Here is a 20,770-nt window from a genome sequence, read left to right as displayed (position 1 = left end):
CCCCCAGTAATGAGTTTGCTCCCAGGTAGAGCCTTGAAAACACTCGGAGATCTTCGCATGGAGAGCGGGATTTGGAGGGAAACTAGCCAGCCTGGCTGTAACTGCGAGCTCTCTACCCACCGACCGCGTCTTCTGGTTTCATGCATTCTGCTCTAAATTTCTCAACTGCTCTCATCGCCCCTACATCCTCTCAGAACCTGCCAGTTGATTCTCTGCTACGCTGAAGTTCCTAAGAACTTCTGAGAAGAACGGGCATTTACCTAAAACTGCCCTGAAGGTTTCCCATGGAAAAGACCTGCTGACATGCCCTGTAATCAGGCAGCAAGACTGGCCCCTTTGGGAATACCCCCAAGATGTGTTAAAACCCAGCCAGTATTGGCTTCACCCTTGAACGCTGGTGCTTTGACTTGCTGCATTCCATCCTCCAACAGCCGGGTGAGGTTGATGCTGTGATGACTGTCATTCCACAGGCTCACAGTCATCAGAGGTCTCAGCAGGGTCACGTAGGTACTCAGGGCCAGTCCTGCCTGAATCTGAGTCTTCTGATTCCAGCGCTTGTGTTATCCAACTCATGCGGGCTGATTCTCAAACTTCAGCCTGCATTAGCATCACCTGGCTGTACTCAGGACCAGACAGAGAATTGGGCCTCTACCCACAGAGCGTCTCAATCAGGAGGGCCTGAGTGTGCGCTTCTAGCAAGTTCCCAGGGGACGCAGTGCGGTTGGTCCCAGGACCACACTTTGAGAACCACTGCACTAGGCTCTGGCCTTCCCAGGTGGCACTAGTGGTAAAGAACCGCCTGCCAGTGCAGGAGATGTAAGAGACGCGGGTTTGATCCCTGGGTTGGGAAGATCCCCTGCAGGAGACCACGGCAACCCAGTCCAGTATTCTTGCCTGGAGAATCTCATGGACAGAGGAGCCTGGAGGGCTACAGTCCATAGGGTCGCACAGTCGGACAGGACTGAAGCAACTCAGCATGCGCTCGGCGCCACCATAGTGCGTCTCCTGCTTTGACACCGCATATTGCTTAAAATAAATGACCAGCCAACTGAGACTTGGGAGGGTCTTGATTTTGATGACAGAAGAGAAGTTTTTCAGAGACTTATGCCATTGGGCCGGCGAGGATCTTGAATTAGGATCTTCCATTCCATATGGAGAGATACTGCTCGTCCCTCTGGTGGCTGAGGGACTGTTCACTGTTGAGCTCCCTGCATCTCCCAGAAGCTGTTGTGTGCAATGGCCTGTGTGGCTCTGGAGAAGTTAATGACCAGCCCTCCCCATGGGTGGAATTAGAACCCTTGATGTGATAGTGTGTGGGAGGGAGCCTCAGAAAGATGCCCATTCATTGCATTCCTCTCAAGAAGGCCCCTGGGCTTTACTCCTGCTCCCCTTCTAAAATAAAAGTTCCCTTGGGAGGAAACACACAATCCACGCCTAAGCTTTTTTTTTACCTTTTTTTTTAATTGGAGGAAAATTACTTTACAATGTTATGTTGGTTTCTGCCATACAACATGAGTAAGTCACAATTACATATGTAAAACTATATATAATATATATATATATATATATATATATATATATATATATATATATATATATATATATATATATATCCCTTGCCCTGATTTACCCCTCTAGGTTGTCACAGAGCACCAGGCTGGGCTCCCTGTGTCATAGAGCAGCTTCCGCCTAGCTGTCTATCTTGCCCATGGTGGTGTATGTATGCCAATGCTACTTTCTCAGTTCGTCCCGCCCTCTCCTTCCTCTGCTGTGTCCGTCCTCTACATCTGTGTCTCCATTCCTTCCCTGTAAACAGGTTCATCAGTCCTCTTTTTCTAGATTCCATATGTATGTGTTAATATATGATATTTGTTTTTCCCTGTCTGATTTACTTCACTCTGTATAACAGGCTCTAGCTTCATCCACCTCACCACAACTGACTCAAATTCCTTCCTTTTTATGGCTGAGTAATATTCCAGTGTGTGTGTGTGTGTGTGTGTGTGTGTGTGTGCCACAACTTCTCTATCCATTTCTCTGTCAATGGACATCTAGGTTGCTTCCAGTTCCTGGCCACTGTAAATAGTGCTGCTGTGAACGGTGGGGTACATGTGTCTTTTTGAATTGTGCTTTTCTCAGGGTATATACCCAGTAGGGGGGCTTGCTGGGCCATATGGTAGTTTTATTCCTAGTTTTATAAGGTATCTCCATACTCTTCTCCATCACGGCTGTATCAGTTTACACACAGCTAACCTCTTCAATCACTTCTGTTAAGGCTCTTTTCACAGAAGCAGGTCCTGGGGCATTCTAGAAGCAAGGAGAGAGCTCGGAAAAGGAGCGAGTTATGCCAAACACAAATGCCCCAGGCATGGTTTCATGTCAGAAGACCCTCTTCCTTCTAGGAAAGACTATGAATTAGTCACAGTCAGTTGTGGTGAGGTGCATGAATTAGTTGGCCGTCTGTCTGGACCCAGCTCTTCCTTGCTTCACGACATCTTGGAAATCCAGCCTACATCATGGAACCCATCCGCAGGCTCTTTCTTCCAGTCTCATCTCTGCCCCTGCCTTTTTAGCTTCTCTCTCTTTCCTCCCCCCAGGCTTTTCGGCCAAGATGGTCTCTGTGCATCCTGTGACAAGCGGATCCGTGCCTACGAGATGACGATGCGGGTGAAGGACAAAGTGTACCACCTGGAATGTTTCAAATGTGCCGCCTGTCAGAAGCATTTCTGTGTGGGTGACAGATACCTCCTCATCAACTCTGACATAGTGTGCGAACAGGACATCTACGAGTGGACTAAAATCAATGGGATGATATAGGCCAGGGGCCCCAGCATCTCGGGGAGGAGACTCACTGAAAAGCCCCTGTCTCTGTGGGGTCTTATGCTCTTGGGCATTCTGGGGATTTGAGGGTGGGCTGAGGCATTTCTTAGGGGATGGTAGACCCTAATTGGGCGCCGAGAACCAAGACACAGCATCCAAGTGACATGATGCAAGAGGGCAAAACTTAAATGTCACAAAATGACTGGCCTTGGGGGAGAACTTAGGGACAGTGGTCCCAGCCTCTGGGTAATAACTGACATGATTAGCCAAGGAGAGAGTCGTGGGGGGCTGCGGTGCCGTCATAATGGGACTTCCATCTACAGAGAGGGACATGTTCTGCCCAGACTTGTTATGTCTTTGACCCTTGAAAACTAGAGATGTGCAATTGATTTATTTTCTCCCTGGTTTTTATGACAACCCTGTTCCAGCCACTGTCCTCCACACGAGAGAAGGACAGAGATAAAGAGTGGCCATCCTCTTCTTCTTGGCCACCTTCCCAAGGCCTTCAGCTTTGGACCCAAGGGATACTGCATGGAGACAACATTTTAGTTGAGAATGAAAATTGCGACTTTTAACCAAACAATTATTTAAAGCAATGCTGATGAATCACTGTTTTTAGACACCTTAGTTTTGAAGTGAGGAGTTCCACAGATTGTTTCTATACAAATGTAAATCTAAAAAAAAAAAGTTGTTCAACTATTTTATTATCTTAGATTATATCAAAGTATTTGTTGTGTGTAGTTTGAAAAAAAACTCTGCGGAAAATAAAAATGACTGACTAAAATGCAGTGTTGTGTATTTGGCAATGACTTACAATTTGGGATGGCAGAAAAATGACTTTATATTAAAAAGAAATAAATAAGCAATTTACCTTTAGGTCAAATAAAACTTAGGTTTATGTGTGGGGTTTATAGGAGGCAGGCACATTTCTATATTACTAGCAATTAGTATGTAACAGGTCACCATGTAAGCTCAGAGGGACGTAGAATAATTAGATTGTTATTGTAAAACAAGCATTTCACTTCAGCATTGTATGGAGTGAATGGAAGGCAAGATCTTTGCCTTTGGGAAACCTGTAACCTAGAAAGGACGCAAATACATAAAACAGATTCCCTTTGGGAGAGAAGGTAATTACCTAGTTTGAAATGTGGCAAAGATGCTGAGCTTGACACTTCGATTTTCCAAGACGTGTGTCTCAGGGTGTTTTATGACAAGTGGTTAAAAGAACCTTGCTTGGAGGATTTAAAGCAGGCACCTTGTCTGGATGTTTGCCTTTCACTGCGTCCAGGCCACCATGAGTTGGCTCAGAGCGCCACCTGCTGGTCATCACCTCTCAGGTCTCTAGTTCAAGAATGTCCCAATGACAGACTAACAGAGGCGTATTTCAATTGTTACATAAAAATATTGGCAAGTACCACGAAGTCTTATCAAGACTTTAATTATCAAGACATCAGAAACATGCGTCTAGTACTACAGTTAATTAACTGTGATATTCCTTTAAAAACTTTAAGGTTTGCTTGGGTTTGTTTGTTTTTCTTCTGGAGAAAGAAGTGATGGCTCCCTTGGTCTGTAAAATACTAACAGTGGTTGGGAAATTTGACTGCTGAGGGTGGCCTGTTTAAATCAAACCTAGTTATATTGAGTTTCAGATCAGGTGGTGGAAGGGACTGCCAGTGAGGGGATGTTTGTTCTAAATCAACAGAGGGAAGTGGTTCTCCGATTGTGGTCCCTGAACCAGCAATATCAGCGTCACTTGAGAACTTATTAAAAGTGAAGATTCATGGGCTCCATCCCAGACAGAGTGCGTTGGAAATGCTGGGAATAGGATTCAACAATCTTTGTTTTAAAAAGCCCTAAAAATGCTCCTGACTCATGCTCAAGCTTGAGAATGTTCTCCAACATCTCCCAGTTTGGCAGAGCATCTGCTCTAAATTGTTAATAGCTAATATTTGACACAATGGTTAATCCCTGAGTAACCTTTCCACAGGCAGACAAACACTGTCTTCCCCTGGTCTCTAAACTGAAAACTTCTACATAATTTTGTAACTCAGCTAGCAGTTGTCATCTGCCAGAACAATCACAATGCAATCCACCATTTTCAACCATATCGACATTATTGATAATAATAATAGATTTTAGTTATGTAAACTATTAGGTAAGAATAAAAATGATTCTTGCTTTAGAAATGTAAATTTTATTCTTAAACCCCACAACAGTACAGCACACATAAGATTTAAGAACTTGGCTAATGCCTTTCCCATCTTCAGTAAAGCAATAATTAACTTTTCTGATTGTCTATAGCACCATCTTGCAGAATTGTGAATGCATAGGCAGTCTCTGTGATGTCACCCCAGGGGGCCAAAAGTCTAACCCGCAACTGACTCGAGACAAGGACATGTAAAGAGAGGGACCAACTTCCAGAATTTACCTGGTGGTCCTTACCTGGCTGTGCAGGCAGTGCCCCAAGACCCAGAGTCAGGACAAGGTACCTACACCCTTCCTCAGTCCATGCCTTAATTCAGCAGTTAGCTAGGATATTTCATTTCCTCTTATCTTGTTCATGTTTTATACCCCAAACCAGCTTCCTTTTATTGCTGTCTGTAATAGAACTACTGTCTGGAGTCACTGGGCTTCCCAGGTGACTCAGTAGTTAAGAGTCTACCTGCAATGCAACAGACGAAGTTTCAATCCCTGGGTCAGGAAGACCCCCTGGAGAAGGAAATGGCAACCCACTCCAGTATTCTTGCCTAGGAGATCTTATTGACAGAGGAGCCTGGCGGGCTACAGTCCATGAGGTCGCAAACAGTTGGACATGACTTAGCCACTAAGCAGAAACAAAAATAGAATCACTGCTTCTCAGGGAATCTTAATCCTATAAAGTTACAACAGAGCAGTGGCTAGGAGCTTTCTCATCATAAGACTGGGATTTGAATTGCAATGACATCACTTAATTACTTAACAAACATTTACCCATCACTTACCATGTGCCAGGCACTATTCTAGGGGCTGGACGAGTATTAACTCCTTTAAGCCATAAAGCAGCCCTACATGGCAGTTTCTGTTCATTATCCTCCACATTGATTCCAGGGAAACTGAAGTACAGAGAGGCTTTGTCACCTGCTTGAGGTCCTACAGTAAATACAGGGCAGAAGTTGGCTGTAATCTAGACCTCATCCTGTGCTCTGCTGATTCTCTTAGACTCACCTCCCTGAACTTCTGGTTTCTCATCTACAGTTTAGGGAAAATAAATACCTTCCTCCCCAGGTCACTTGAAAATATTTGACTTCAGTCTAGCCAGAAATGTAACCAAAGTACAATGATACCGTAATAAAGGTATGTAAAAAATGTTATGGAGACACAAGTAAAGGAACTGTTCAATTGGCCCACGCGTGGCTATTTGGGGCATTTTAAATGTCCCTGAACCAGCAAGGAGGTGACACAGACAAGAGCAAAGACTCAGAGACCTCGACCTTGTAGAGCAGGCAGTCAAGTGAACCCAGAGTTTTCATGATGGTGGTGATTATGGTCACCTTTGGCTGGAGAGGGGCTGGACCAGTGAGTAAATAAACACGGTAGATAGGGTTTCCCACAGTTTTGAGTCTGCATGGCAAATCAAGATCCAAACCCAGGAATCTCTGAGGGACAGAGGAAGGGTGCAAGGGAGGTACAAAATGGGCCTGGAACATCTTATTACACTAGAAAATTAGGAAGTGCTTTTAAAAATGTAGGCATGTCACGAGGACAAAGAAGCCAGCTTGAAGGGGCTATCAGTGGCCAAATCTGGGGCAATTTGATTACGAAAGTCATGAAGGACAGTAATGAGTTATAAAGTGTTGGGAGAAAAATAAGCATCTGTGGGTTCATACCGATAATAAATAAATGGAGAGAAGAAAGGGCTCTCGTTTACTGCAGAGTCTTGATTGCTGACTGGTAAATGTGAAGAGAGTGTGGGAGCTGGAAAGTCCTCCTTCTGAAACTATCATACTGAAATGACAGAATCAAGCAAGAAGTATCAACAGCTGCTAAATTTCAGCAGAGAAAGAGCAGGGTACTTGGATGGTCTTACAGTTCCTTCCCACGGATTGTTATTCATTGCAAGGGGGAAATCCATAATTACTCAGTGGAGAAATTGGACAGCACCTTGACCAGGTGATCAGTGAGGGATGGTGGGACTGTGTGTGTCTCCAGATGTGATCCTCTGCGGAGGACACACCATCCCTGTTTTAGCATTCTGCCTGAGAATACAGAGCTTGGCTCTAAGTATGAGACAAATTACCAGGCAAACTCAAAATGATGAATACTGTATTTTCAAAAAGAGAGGAGATGAAACTCTATTTTCAAAAATGTAGGTGTCATAAAGAATAAAGGCAGGCTGTGGAATGTTCCAGATTCAAGAAGGCTAGGGAGACCTGATGACTGAATCTAATACCTGGCCCTTTTCTTTCCCTCCAGTACTGGAGAGGGGAGAAGTTATAGAGGACATCATGGGGGCAGTTGGTAATATTGAAAAATGAATAGGTAGATCAGTTCAAACTAATGCACAAAGGTTAAATTTATTGAGGTTGACAACTGTGGTTACAAAACAGACTATCCCTACTATCAGGTAGGTACTGAAATACTTAGGACTAAAGGGTCATGACATATGGAACTTATTCTCAAATAAAAGAAATTCACATGTGATGTGTATGTGTGTGTGTGTGTGCATGTATGTAGAGGGCGAGAGAGAGAGGTTGGAGCAGGAGGAATAAATGGCAAAGAAAATGAGTGAAAAAAATGTTAAAGCAAGGGGCTTCCCTGGTAGTCCAGTAGTTAAGCCTCCACACTTCCACTGCAGAAGTTGTGGGTTCCATCCCTGGTTGGGGAATTCCCAGCCTGCTTCGAGGCGCAGCCAAAAAAAAGTTAACAAATGAATCTAGATAAAGGATACATAGGTGCATGATTTTTATTCTAGCATCTTTTTTTTTTAAGTTTGATTCTTTAACAAATAAAACTTTTTTAAAACTTCAGAAATCTTGACTTTTTCTTCTCTCAGGTTTTTGATTTAATTAGGAGAACAGGAGAGATGATAGAGTGAAAATACCTTAGTTTAGAAGTTGGTGATATTGTACTATTTGTTTGTCACAATTTTAATACACTTTTGGCCTTAGAAGTAAAGGTTATGTGTCCCAAGCGAGCAATTCCTTCCAGATACAGATAATGATGCATGTAGGAGGAGGATCCACTCAGGGCCAGTTTCTCAGTTCAGTTCAGTTCAGTCGCTCAGTCGTGTCCGACTCTTTGCGACCCCATGAATTGCAGCACGCCAGGCCTCCCTGTCCATCACCAACTCCCGGAGTTCACTCAGACTCACGTCCATCCAGCCATCTCATCCTCTGTCTTCCCCTTCTCCTCCTGCCCTCAATCCCTCCCAGCATCAGGGTCTTTTCCAGAGTCAACTCTTTGCATGAGGTGGCCAAAGTCCTGGAGTTTCAGCTTTAGCATCATTCCTTCCAAAGAAATCCCAGGGCTGATCTCCTTCAGAATGGACTGGTTGGATCTTCTTGCAGTCCAAGGGACTCTCAAGAGTCTTCTCCAACACCCCAGTTCAAAAGCATCAATTCTTCGGCGCTCAGCCTTCTTCACAGTCCAACTCTCACATCCATACATGACCACTGGAAAAACCATAGCCTTGATTAGACAGACATTTGTTGGCAAAGTAATATCTCTGCTTTTCAATATGCTGTCTATGTTGGTCATAACTTTCCTTCCAAGGAGTAAGCGTCTTTTAATTTCATGGCTGCAGTCACCATCTGCAGTGATTTTGGAGCCCAAAAAAATAAACTCTGACAATGTTTCCACTGTTTCCCCATCTATTTCCCATGAAGTGATGGGACCAGATGCCATGATCTTCGTTTTCTGAATGTTGAGCTTTAAGACAACTTTTTCACTCTCCTCTTTTACTTTCATCAAGAGGCTTTTTAGTTCCTCTTCACTTTCTGCCATAAGGGTGGTGTCACCTGCATATCTGAGGTTCTTGATATTTCTCCTGGCAATCTTGATTCCAGCTTGTGCTTCTTCCAGCCCAGCGTTTCTCATGATGTACTGTGTTACATAAGTTAAATAAGCAGGGTGACAATATACAGCCTTGACACACTCCTTCTCCTATTTGGAACCAGTCTGTTGTTCCATGTCCAGTTCTAACTGATGCTTCCTGACCTGCATATCGCTTTCTAAGGTCTGGTAGTGCCAGTTCCTGGAGCAAGTGATTTCTCAACCTTATAAAATGAGCTTGCTACAGATTCTACATGTCCTTTGAAATCAGGATCACAATGTAATCATCTGGCTCTGAAACGTGTTATAGGACCAGGAATCTAAGCTATAATGTTTTGTGTGAAGATCTAAGAATTGAGTTGAAAGAAGTTTCAAAGCACTAAAGTGACTTTCGTCCTCTCTCAGTGGCTGTGTGTTAATTCTCCCAGAAAATCATCATTTCTCTGAGTTAATAGAATCTTTGAAGCTAAATCAAGTCCATTTCCATTGTCACATTGTGAAGCTTTTGAACCAGGCTCACTGAATCATCCTATTTGATGGATACCTTGAAGATAGCTTTGTGGTGATCCTAAGAAAACCCACAGCTGCAGCTTCTGTGTGTCGCTCACTGCCTTTCCACCTCACCTGATTCATTCTCATTACTTAATGAGAAGCTCAGGCCAATGCCACTTAGATAAATAGTAGGTAAAATAGATAGAAGTCAATGTATGTGATAGAAAGAATGCTGAAATGGAAACTGGAAACCTGATTTTTGTCTCTAATTAAGGGGTATGTCTTCAGGCAGACCTCAGTTTCCTCGTCTGCAAGAAGAGAAGCTTCTTATAGATTAGGAATTTGCTCCTCAAAATTTGGTTTACAGACAGGGAAGTGCGGAAATTGGAAGTAAGCATTTGTAGCAGCCAGTCTCCCAAGATACCTCCAGAGATTCTTTTAAAAAATTTTTTTATTTTGTATTGGAGAATAGCCAGTTAATAATCTTGTGGACAGCGAAAGGACTCAGCCATAATTATACATGTATCCTTTCTTCCCTAAACTCCTTTCTCATCCAGGCTGCCACATAACACTGAGCAGTCCCCTGTGCTATATGGTAGGAGCTTGTTGGTTATCCATTTAAAATGTAGCAGTGTGTACAGGTCAATCCCAAACTCTCTAACTATTCCTTCCCCCCATCCTTCCCCTTTGGCAGCCATAAGTTCATTCTCTAAGTCTGTGAGTCTGTTCCTCCAGAGAGCTTTTCCTCCCAGCTTCATGCTTGTGTGGTCTCCTCTCATATCACATAAGACAAACCCATCTAGTCAGACACGACTGAGCAACTAAACCACCACCACATCTAACCAATAGTGTACTGCAGAGATGATACAGCGTGATGTCTGAGGTTAGGTCATAAGGGACTTTGTGGCTTCCACTGAGCTATCTCTTGGATGACTTGCTCTAGAGAAAACCGGTTGCCATGCCGTGGAGATGCTCAGTCAGCTCTATGGAGAGGTCCATGCAGTAAAACGGAATTGAGGCCTCTTGCTGTCAGCCAGCACTTGCCTACAACATGACGAAGCCACCTTGCAAGCAGAGCCTCAAGCCCTAGTCAGGTCTTCAGATGGCTGCAACCTTGAATGTCACTCATGAGAGACTCTTAAGTCAGAATCAATCAACTAAGCTGGCTCTGAATTTCTGACCCACAGAAATTATTTGAGATAAATAACTGTCTTAAGCCGCTGAGTTCTGAGGTATTTTATTATGTGGTAAGCCATAATTAAAACACATTTTAAAACTCTCAGAGCAACTTGATAATCTTATGTCTGTTGAAGCTAATTGTTAAATTTTCCTGGTCATTTCACTTTCTATTGTATTTTACCAAAGTATCAGTCCATGGTGGTTTGAAAAATTAAAAACAAAAACTGATTCTACTCCACAGAGAATTTGAAAATCCCTGATCACAATAATACAATCCCAGAGTTGAAAAGCTTTTTGAAATTATCTATTCCAAACTTACTCAGAGAATAAATTCTCTCTTACAGTTTTCCTACAATTTTTCCAGCAATAAAACTCTGATTCTCAGCAGCATTTTATTATCACTATTGTTATTAAACATGCTTTTTATTGAGAGACCAGATAGGGGAATATTGCTTAAGCCAAGTGAGAAATGACAGTGGCTTGAATGAGTGTGTTTGCAATGAGGATGGAGAAAAGTCAATAGGATCAAGATACACTTCAGAGGTAGCTGAAATTACTTAGCATGCACTAAAAACATGGTTGTTTTCTTGTTACTACTATTAATAGGGGATTCTTAACCATCTTGCTGCTGCTGCTGCTGCGAAGTCGCGTCAGTTGTGTCCGACTCTGTGCGACCCCACAGATGGCAGCCCACCAGGCTCCCCGTCCCTGGGATTCTCCAAGCAGGAACACTGGAGTGGGCTGCTATTTCCTTCTCCAATGCATGAAAGTGAAGCTGGTCAATCGTGTCCGACTCTTCGTGACCCCATGGACTGCAGCTCACCAGGCTCCTCTGCCCATGGGATTTTCCAGGCAAGAGTACTGGAGTGGGGTGCCATTGCCTTCTCCCTTAACCATCTTGGGTATCATTACTTTGTTGAAGAAACACTGTCTTCATGGTGTAAGCTGAGGTAACTGGTTCATAACATTATATGAATTTCATGTGTCCTTCTGTATACACTAGAGTGCGTGCGCGCAGTCATGTCCAGCTCTTTGTGATGCTATGGACTATAGCCTGCCAGGTTCCTCTGTTTATGGGATTTTCCAGGCAGGAATACTGGAGTGGGTTGTCATTTCCTCCTCTAGGGGATCTTCCCGACCCAGGGATCAAACCCAAGTCTTCTGTGTCTCCTGCATTGGCAGGCAGATTCTTTACACTGAGCCCATATACTAGAGTGTGCTTACCACCAAAAATTTAGTTTCCATCCATTACCATACAGTTGATGCCCTTTACCCATTTTGCCCCACTCCCCAACCCTTTTCCCTCTGGTAACCACTAGAAAGCAAAGCTCCGGATCCAGCTTGCCATGGTTTATAAGGAAACCAAGGTGCCCAACAGTGGGTATACCCAGCATTACTGAACAAGGGAAGGTAAGATGCATCAGATCCAACACTACAAAAGGTGTAATAGTGATGTAATCTAAACTGGAAAATGTTTCCTTTAGGCAAGATGACACCCTAAGATAACACCTGCAACACCTATAACTTTTTTAATATAACTGATTAAAAAATATTTAAATGCAAAATTGAACTGCAGGAAAAACAAATATAGAAAAGATTAGATCCAGAAATAAAGGTCAGAAAAATTTTATCAAGTTTTTCCTGAGACATGCTGGGGGAGTTACTGGCCACTGCAGTGTGGCACCATGCAAGGATTAAGGGATGAGAATTGTTGTGAAGTGGAAGCAAAAACCTACATAAAAGCAGAGATAGCAAAGGGCCATATCCACAGTGAAAGAGTGGACTGGAAAAAAAAAATCTATCCACAGACTCAGAGAGATGTCAGGGAATTTTGTAATCTCTGCCTGGATATACTGGATGAGAGCAAGCAAAAGTTTCCCCTCAACATCTCAGGCCTACTGCCTGTACAGATTCTGAATTGACAAAACACACACAGCCTAGAAAATTATAATAAAGATCTACACTGGTCCAGTGATGCTTCCTGTCTCACTGGGAAGAAACAAACACCAACTTTCTCTGAAGCGACATACTTGCAGATCATGCAGAATTTCCACAGAAAACTAAACTTAGATTATGCAAAATGTCCATGAAAATCTAGAGCCTCACTCAAGATGAGCTTTAAATAAATAAGTAAGATGCAAAGTATACACCTGCTATGAACAAGTATCAGAAAATATAACACACGTAGACCCCAAGAATTTCAGATCATAGAAAAACAGTTTAAAGGATAATATAAAATAAGCACATTTTAAAATGATTAAATATATTAAGAATATATTAAATATATTATTTACTTAGTATATTAAAAGAACAAGTCTCTATTTTTTTTTAAATGTAGATTTGAACAAGTATCAGATGGAACTTCTAGAAAGAAAAACAAAAGAACTGAAATTTAAAATTCAATGAATGGGTATAACAGCTTAACAGAGAATTAGTGAGCCTATGGACAGAGTTAAGAAAATCACACAGAATGAGATTAAGAAAAACGGAAGTTAGAATGAGAAGTGTCAACTTATACCTACTAAAAGATGATGCTGTGAAAGTGCTGCACTCAATACACTAGCAAATTTGGAAAAGTCAGCAGTGGCCACAGAACTGGAAAAGGTTAGTTTTCATTCTGATCCCAAAGAAAGGCAATGCCAAAGAATGTTGAAACTACCACATAATTACTCACATCTTACATGCTAGCAAAGCAATGCTCAAAATTCTCCAAGCCAGACTTCAACAGTATGTGAACTGTGAACTTGCAGATGTTCAAGCTGGATTTAGAAAAGGCAGAGGAACCAGAGATCAAATTGCCAACAGCCGCTGGATCATGGAAAAAGCAAGAGAGTTCCAGAAAAACATCTACTTCTGCGTTATTGCCTATGCCAAAGCCTTTGACCGTGTGGATCACAATAAACTGTGGAAAATTCTGAAAGAGATGGGAATACCAGACCACCTGACCTGCCTCTTGAGGAATCTGTACACAGGTCAGGAAGCAATAGTTAGAAGTGGACAGAGAACAACAGACTGGTTCCAAATCAGGAAAGGAGTACATCAAAGTTGTATATTGTCACCCTGCTTATTTAACTTATATGCAGAGTACATCCATCATGTGAGATGCTAGGGTGGATGAAGCACAAGCTGGAATCAAGATTGCTGGGAGAAATATCAATAACCTCAGATCTGCAGATGACACCACCCTAAGGTAGAAAGTGAAGAAGAACTAAAGAGCCTCTTGATAAAAGTGAGAGAGGAGAGTGAAAAAGTTGGCTTAAAACTCAACATTCAAAAAACTAAGGCCATGGCATCTGGTCCCATCACTCCATGGCAAATAGATGGGGAAATAGTGGAAACAGTGACAGACTTTATTTTTTGGGCTCCAGAATCACTGCAGATAGTGACTGCAGACATGAAATTAAAAGATGCTTGCTCCTTGGAAGAAAAGCTATGACCAACCTAGACAGCATATTCAAAAGCAGAGACATTACTTTGCCAGCAAAGGTGCATCTAGTCAAGGCTATGGTTTTTCCAGTAGTCATGTATGGATGTGAGAATCGTACTATAAAGAAAGCTGAACACTGAAGAATTGATGCTTTTGAACTGTGGTATTGGAGAAGACTCTCGAGAGTCCCTTGGACTGCCAGGAGATCCAACCAGTCCATCCTAAAGGAGATCAATCCTGGGTGTTCATAGGAAGGACTGGTGCTGAAGCTGAAATTCCAATACTTTAGCCACTTCATGCGAAGAGTTGAGTAATTGGAAAAGACCAATTTGAGTTTGAGTAGGCTCCAGGAGTTGGTGATGGACAGGAAGGTCTGGCATGCTGCAGTCACGGGGCCGCAAAGAGTAGGACATGACTGAGCAACTGAACTGAACTGAACTAGGAGTTCCAAACAGAAAGAATAGAGAGACCTAGGAAGAGGAAATATTTGAAGAGATAATGGGTGATAATAGCCCAGAATTGATTAAAGCACACACATGAATTTTCACACAACATATTATGTAAAAGGCACAAGATACTAGTGTTCTCCAAAGAAACAAAGCCAACAGGATGTGTTGTGTGTATGTAGACAGATATGACAAAGGAAAACTATAATATGAAAAACTCACAATTAAAATTATACATGATATGAAAGATTGAAACTTTCAGTTTGGAAAAAATTCAAGGATGCCCACTCATAACTTCTCAACATTGTGTTAAAGATTCTAACTAGTGTAGTAAGGCAGAAAAAAGGAATAGAAAGCGAGTAGATTGGGAAAAAGAAGTGAAGTTGCCTTTTCATAAACAGAAAGCTTGACTATGAATAAAATTTAAAGAAATCTCCCCAGAAAGCCAACTTTGAACTAAGGAGTTTAGCAAGGCAACAGAATACAAAAATCAATTGTATTTACATATACTGGCACCGCACTCCAGTACTCTTGCCTGGACAATCCCATGGATGGAGGAGTCTGGTAGGCTGCAGTCCATGGGGTCGCTAAGAGTCGGACACGACTGAGTGACTTCACTTTCACTTTTCACTTTCATGCATTGGAGAAGGAAATGGCAACCCACTCCAGTGTTCTTGCCTGGAGAATCCCAGGGACAGGGGAGCCTGGTGGGCTGCTGTCTATGGGGTCGCACAGAGTCGGACACGACTGAAGTGACTTAGCTGTAGCAGTAGCAGCAACAAAAAAATCAGAATCTGAAAGAAAATTAAAGACCATTTAAAATAGCATAAGAATATTAAGTTCGAGTCAGACATGACTTGGTGACTAAACAACAATCCTGAATATTTAATGAACCCTATAACTCAATATTTGAAGATAACATCTAAAATAGACAAAAGATTTGAATAGATATTTTGCTAAAGGAGATGCAGAAATGGAAGGCTGCTCAGCAATACTAGGAAAAATTAAAGCCTATGGATACAAGCAACATGAATGGGTCTCAAAAATCACTGCTTCGAAAGAAACCGGACACAAAAGGCTATGTATTATACAAGTCCATTTACTGAAGTTCTAGAAAAAGGAAAAGCCGTGATGTAAAATAAATCAATGGTTGCCAGGAACTGGGATTGGGGGTAGGGGGTATTCATTCCAGACGGGCATGAAAGAACTTAGGCCTGACACAAGATTCAACCGGCCGCTCAGGGACACTTTCTAAGCCTCTAGTCTGACTCATTTCAATAGCCTTCACAACAGCCTTCTGTTCTGGTTTGGCTTCCCTGGTAGTTTTCCGACAAGGAGAGTTAGTCCTAGATAATTTAATTTTGGAATGTTATAACTGCATTCTCGGTTATAGTTTAATCTTGTGTGAGTTGCGTTCCCATCTGCCACCACCTCTGGGACACTGATGATATCATGTATCTAGATCTGAGAGGCTGAGGGCCTGGTTCCCTGGTGTGGAGGAAGGAGGCCCAAATGAGTGGCCTCCCCTGGCGCCATTTCTGGGCCATCATGCTCCAGCGGTAACTCAAGATGATGGCCATAGATGCCAGAGGGAAGCTCACCTGTCCCGTGACTTCCAGTCTTTAGAAATATTTTTTGATACAAGCAGTATAGTTTACTGTGCTGAAGAGAGAGAGGTTGGTGGGGGCGGGGGCAGCAGGGGGGCGGTGGGGGGGGGCGGAGGGTGGGCTGCTAATGAAATACGACTTCATTCTCATGGAATACGAATAAATCTGGGTTATTCTGTGTGACTATTCTGGTTTACACATGATATTCTCTTCTTTTGTTCCACAAGGAATTCCTGACTTTGAGTTGAAATGGACATTTTGGTGGAATTCTCTTTCCCAGTAAGAGCAAGCGAAAAAAAAAAGAAAGAAAGAAAGAAAAATTTTCTTCTAATGCTTCCTAATATTTCCGTATCTTGGCACATATGGAATAGAGTACTGCAGTAATGGAAGGAAGCTGCTTGTGGCCAACAGGGGTTGGTAATATGGACCCAACTGTAAGCCTTCTTGGTTCCCCAGTACATCAGTGTCTCTGACCCCAGAGCCATGGCTGAAATGAAGTGCCTGTGAACTAGGAAGGAATAATGGTCTAAACGCTGGCCAGCTGCAAGACTGATTCCATAGCAAGAGACCTGTAAGTCAATCATAACTCCTCAGGGCACACCTGTGACCACACTCCTGGACAGTTTTCATGAAGGTGAACTGATACCACTGCTGAATTTATCTTTGTTCCTTGGATATTGGCTTCAGGTCTTAAGGTTTGATCCTAAATTCATAAATCCAAGAGAAAGGCTGAATCTGCTTGCTTCCCTGGTGGCTCAGATGGTAAAGAATCTGCCTGCAATGTGGGAGACTCAGGTTCGATCCCTGGGTCAGGAAGATCCCCTGGAGAAGGGAATGGCAAACCACTCCAGTATTCTTGCCTGGAGAATTCCATGGACAGAGGGGCCTGGCTGGCTATAGTCCATGTGGTCACAGAGAGTCTGACACAGGCTAAGTGACTAACACAGTCACAGTTGGGGGACATATTATAGATAAATTTTCATCCATTCATTACCTCTTCTTGACTGTCTGTCCAAAGTACTTCTGTAGCAGAAACCAGATATGGCAAATTACTTCTTACAATTTTAAAGTTGGAATAATAATTCCTACCTACCTACTTCATGGGGTTGTGAAAATAGAGCATTACAACAGTACTGGTCACAGAGTAAATGGTCTTTAAATGGTCACAATTATTATGTACATGTTCACATTCTCAGAACTAATCAATAAGTTAATAAAGAGTAAAAATGTGTAATTTTCCCAATTCATATTAAATAAATATATATATATTTTTGCTGCACTGCAAGACTTGTGGGATTTTAGTTCCCTGATCAGGGTTCAAATCTGTGTCCCTTGTCGTGGAAGCACAGTCTTAACCACTGGACCACCAGGATTGTCTAGAAATGTGACTTTTGTAGGAAATATGGAGTCAAGGTACCTGGGAATTTTGTCAATGCTACTACTAGCAATAAATTGTCAAACGAGTTAATAGAGTCAGGGAATTGGGGACGTGGAGGAAAAGGCCAACACTTTCCATGTTTAGATGGAGAAAAGGAGATATACAGAAAGAAAGTCACAGTGGCAAGCCTGTGACCAACAGCTCACAGCCCACAGTTCTTCTCCAGAGTGCTACACCATGGATAAAAAGCCTTCTTAAAAGAAGTGCTTCAGAAAAGCTAAACACTCTACAAATAAGAGGTAGCATGAGCAATATATTTAGGCAAATAAAATCTGGATCTGGTTATCGGCTCCCCTAATAGAAGCAACAACCAGCACAAGCAAAATCCCTGTGATTCGAGAGATAACAAGCTCACCAGATCTCCTGTTATTACTGATAGAACCCTCCCAACTATTACACCTTGGAAAAATATTAACGGGTTCAGTCAACAAAGACAAATTTAAAAGAAGCAGCAAGTGATGTTACACGTTGCAATGCTACCCGATATTCAAATGCACTCTTCTGAACTGTGTCTAATGTCAGTATCATTTTTTTAAAGAGACATATCAGTTTCAGTCAAGGCTTTTATTTCACCTTCCCCATTCTTCACTGCCTGGACTAGAGGAAAAAATAAAGAAGAATTACCAGTGATGTTACTTTTTAATTTAATGCCCTTGCATAAGGGCAACTGGAAGGAGACAGGATAGAAATTTTGGGAGGACAGCGGATGGAGAACAGTTGTTAGTGCCACATCTTCCATGAATATTGGTTGTAGCAGCTGTCTCTGCCATCATTCTCTCAAGGTAATGCCTTCCTTCCCATTGTCATGGTATCTCAGAATCAAATTATTTGAATTCCAGACACATCGACAACACACTGAAGGGCCCCTGCCAATTTCTGCAGCTCGCTTGGAAAAGAGCATCATGAAGCATTACTCATTTATACAACTCCCAGGTTCCTGTTGTAAATTCAGCATGCAGGATGGCCTCCAGGTGCAGCCCTTCAGCTTAGCTCTCTAATCCTGTAACCCTTTACCACCAACTCCTTTCCAGAAATAATGTGCAGAAAATCCCCAGGCCAGGTCCTCCTCCTCTTAGAGCTTCCACGGGTACAGATGGAGGTTGAGCTGCCAAAGCTGATCTGGAGGCACAAGTCAGAGATATTTTGCCTCAGTCTGGCCTAGAGATGAAAGCCCCAAAGCACGACACACTGAATTGTCCCCACAGCCAACCCTCCAACATTTTCATACAGATGAAGTCCGCTTAAAAATTAACATCTGTTCTGCAATAGTGAAGCAGCTGATAATGGCCCATCTCTTGAAGTATAAGGGAACCGTTAGCAAGGGTGTCTTGGAAGACTTTTCTTTAATGACCTAGGAAAAACTCTCACAATTTAATTAAAAAGAAAAATGTGTAATCTCAAATTTTATAAAGGTTTTCTATATGCATGTAGGTATACTTACATATGGGCTTCCCAGGTGGTGCCATAGTAAAGAACCCGCCTGAGAATGCAGGAGAGTTAAAAGATGCAGATTCTGTACTGAGTCCAGAACATCCCTTGGAGTAGGAAACGGCAACCCACTCCAGTATTCTTTCCTGGGGAACCCCATGGAGAGAGGAGCCTGGCAGGCTACAGTCCATAGGGTCGCACAGAGTCGGACTTAGCACATAAGCACACACTTACATATACATATCTAACTAGAAAAAATGCATCATAAGTGATTGTTTTAGTTTGTCTTTATCTTTTATTATATTTTCTAAAATAGGCAGGCATCACCATTATATTCAGGAAAATAGATCCCCTCTATAAAAAAATTTTTTTCCATCAAGGTATTTTTAAAACAACAGGACTGTTTTCAAAATGTTCACTACACAGGCAGCTCACATATCCCCATTCTGAAAGCATGGGGTTATTATGCATTGGCCTCTTCTTAGAAGAACTGCCATGGTGGGGTCCTCTTAGCACCCCGTTAGCAAGGGGGTTCTAGGTAAGGAGTTTTGTCCAGCAGGACTGAAAGTGACTGCGTTAGTCCAATCAGATTCTCTCGAATTGACCCACATAGAGACAGTAGCAAAGGCAGAAGGGAACAAGGAAGGAGGCGGGGCAAGAATGGGTCACGCTTGTGTGGCTGGAGTGTGGACTGCTGAGGACAGAAGAAACGGACTTTTTAGCTTGAGCTGCCTTACACCCTGGACTAGTTTCTGATTCCAGGATTCTGTGCCACGCAGGACCACAGCGCCTCTTTTTCCCGCAAGGTCTTGGTGGTTGGTCTTTCTGGGTATCTGGCAGATGGACCTAGAGCCAAGAATGCTATTCTCCTTAGTACCATGAATATCCTTCTAACAATCTATTTGGAGGCCAGATTATACGGTGTGACTCTTTTAATCACATGACAGGAATTTCAAGGTACCAAAACCCTGAGACCAGGTAAATGGATTTCATAGGTCATTTTATTCCTTATTATGTACACTTCCCCAAACCTTATTTATTTCTTATTACGTACATTACAGGGCTTCCCTGGCAGCTTAGAGGATAAAGCGTCCACCTGCAATGCGGGAGACCCAGGTTCAATCCCTGAGTCAGGAAGATCCCCTGGAGAAGGGCATGGCAACCCACTCCAGTATTCTTGCCTGGAGAATCCCATGGACAGAGCAGCCTGGTGGGCTACAGTCCATGGGGTCGCAAAGAGCCAGACATGACTTAGTGACTGACACCACTGCTACTACTGCTACCCAGACCAGGGCTACCACCAGACCATGTGGCGTTTTATACGAATTTGAAAAAAGCCACCCCTTCCTCAAATTAAAAAAGTTAATTATTTCTCAATAGTTGCTAAAGAAAAACAGTAATTTTATGAGTTGCACAGCTAAGTGATCTAACATAAAATGAGAGAAACTTCAAATGTTTAGTGATCATATTAGAAATTTAAGTCACTTGGATCTAATAATTTATTATAAAATTGACAGACATCATACCTGGGAAGAAATAATTTTTTGACGGTAAGCACTTTGTGCTTACTTTTTAATATAGTTCATATTTTATAGAAATGTTCACCAGATTGGCAGTCTTTCTTATAACACTGTAGACTTAACATTGTTCTTAGCGTATTTAATTTTGAGATGCCACATTCTTCACTGATATTGATATTGACAAAATTAGTCATAACTTGAAAGTTTCAAAATTATTTGGAAATGAAGCTGGTAAATTATTGTCATAAAAACATAATATTTTGGTGGGAGAATATTTGATTATAAAAAGACAAATTTGGATTTTTAGTTCTTTGTACATTGATGAATGATGCACAAAACTCAATATGCTCGTCAGTCAATTTCAGTCGTACATTTCCACCCAGCTT

General features: G+C 42.3%; 1 protein-coding gene across 9 annotated transcripts in view; it reads left to right on the top strand.

Moving 5' to 3' along the window:
* The window catches only part of LMO2 (LIM domain only 2), a 32,673-nt gene extending 29,068 nt beyond the window's left edge, over nt 1–3,605 (top strand). For all 9 annotated transcript variants that reach the window (XM_069553643.1, XM_069553641.1, XM_069553644.1 and 6 more), the window contains one exon: nt 2,595–3,605. In XM_069553643.1, coding sequence (XP_069409744.1) covers nt 2,595–2,814 — 220 coding nt within the window. In that variant the 3' untranslated portion in view covers nt 2,815–3,605. The remainder of the gene's footprint in view (nt 1–2,594) is intronic.
* Nucleotides 3,606–20,770: the final 17,165 nt, after the last annotated feature.

The sequence above is a fragment of the Ovis canadensis genome, chromosome 15, assembly GCF_042477335.2.
Source record: "Ovis canadensis isolate MfBH-ARS-UI-01 breed Bighorn chromosome 15, ARS-UI_OviCan_v2, whole genome shotgun sequence".
In the NCBI taxonomy this organism is placed as follows: Eukaryota; Metazoa; Chordata; class Mammalia; order Artiodactyla; family Bovidae; genus Ovis; species Ovis canadensis.
This window is presented reverse-complemented; position numbering and strand designations above follow the sequence as displayed.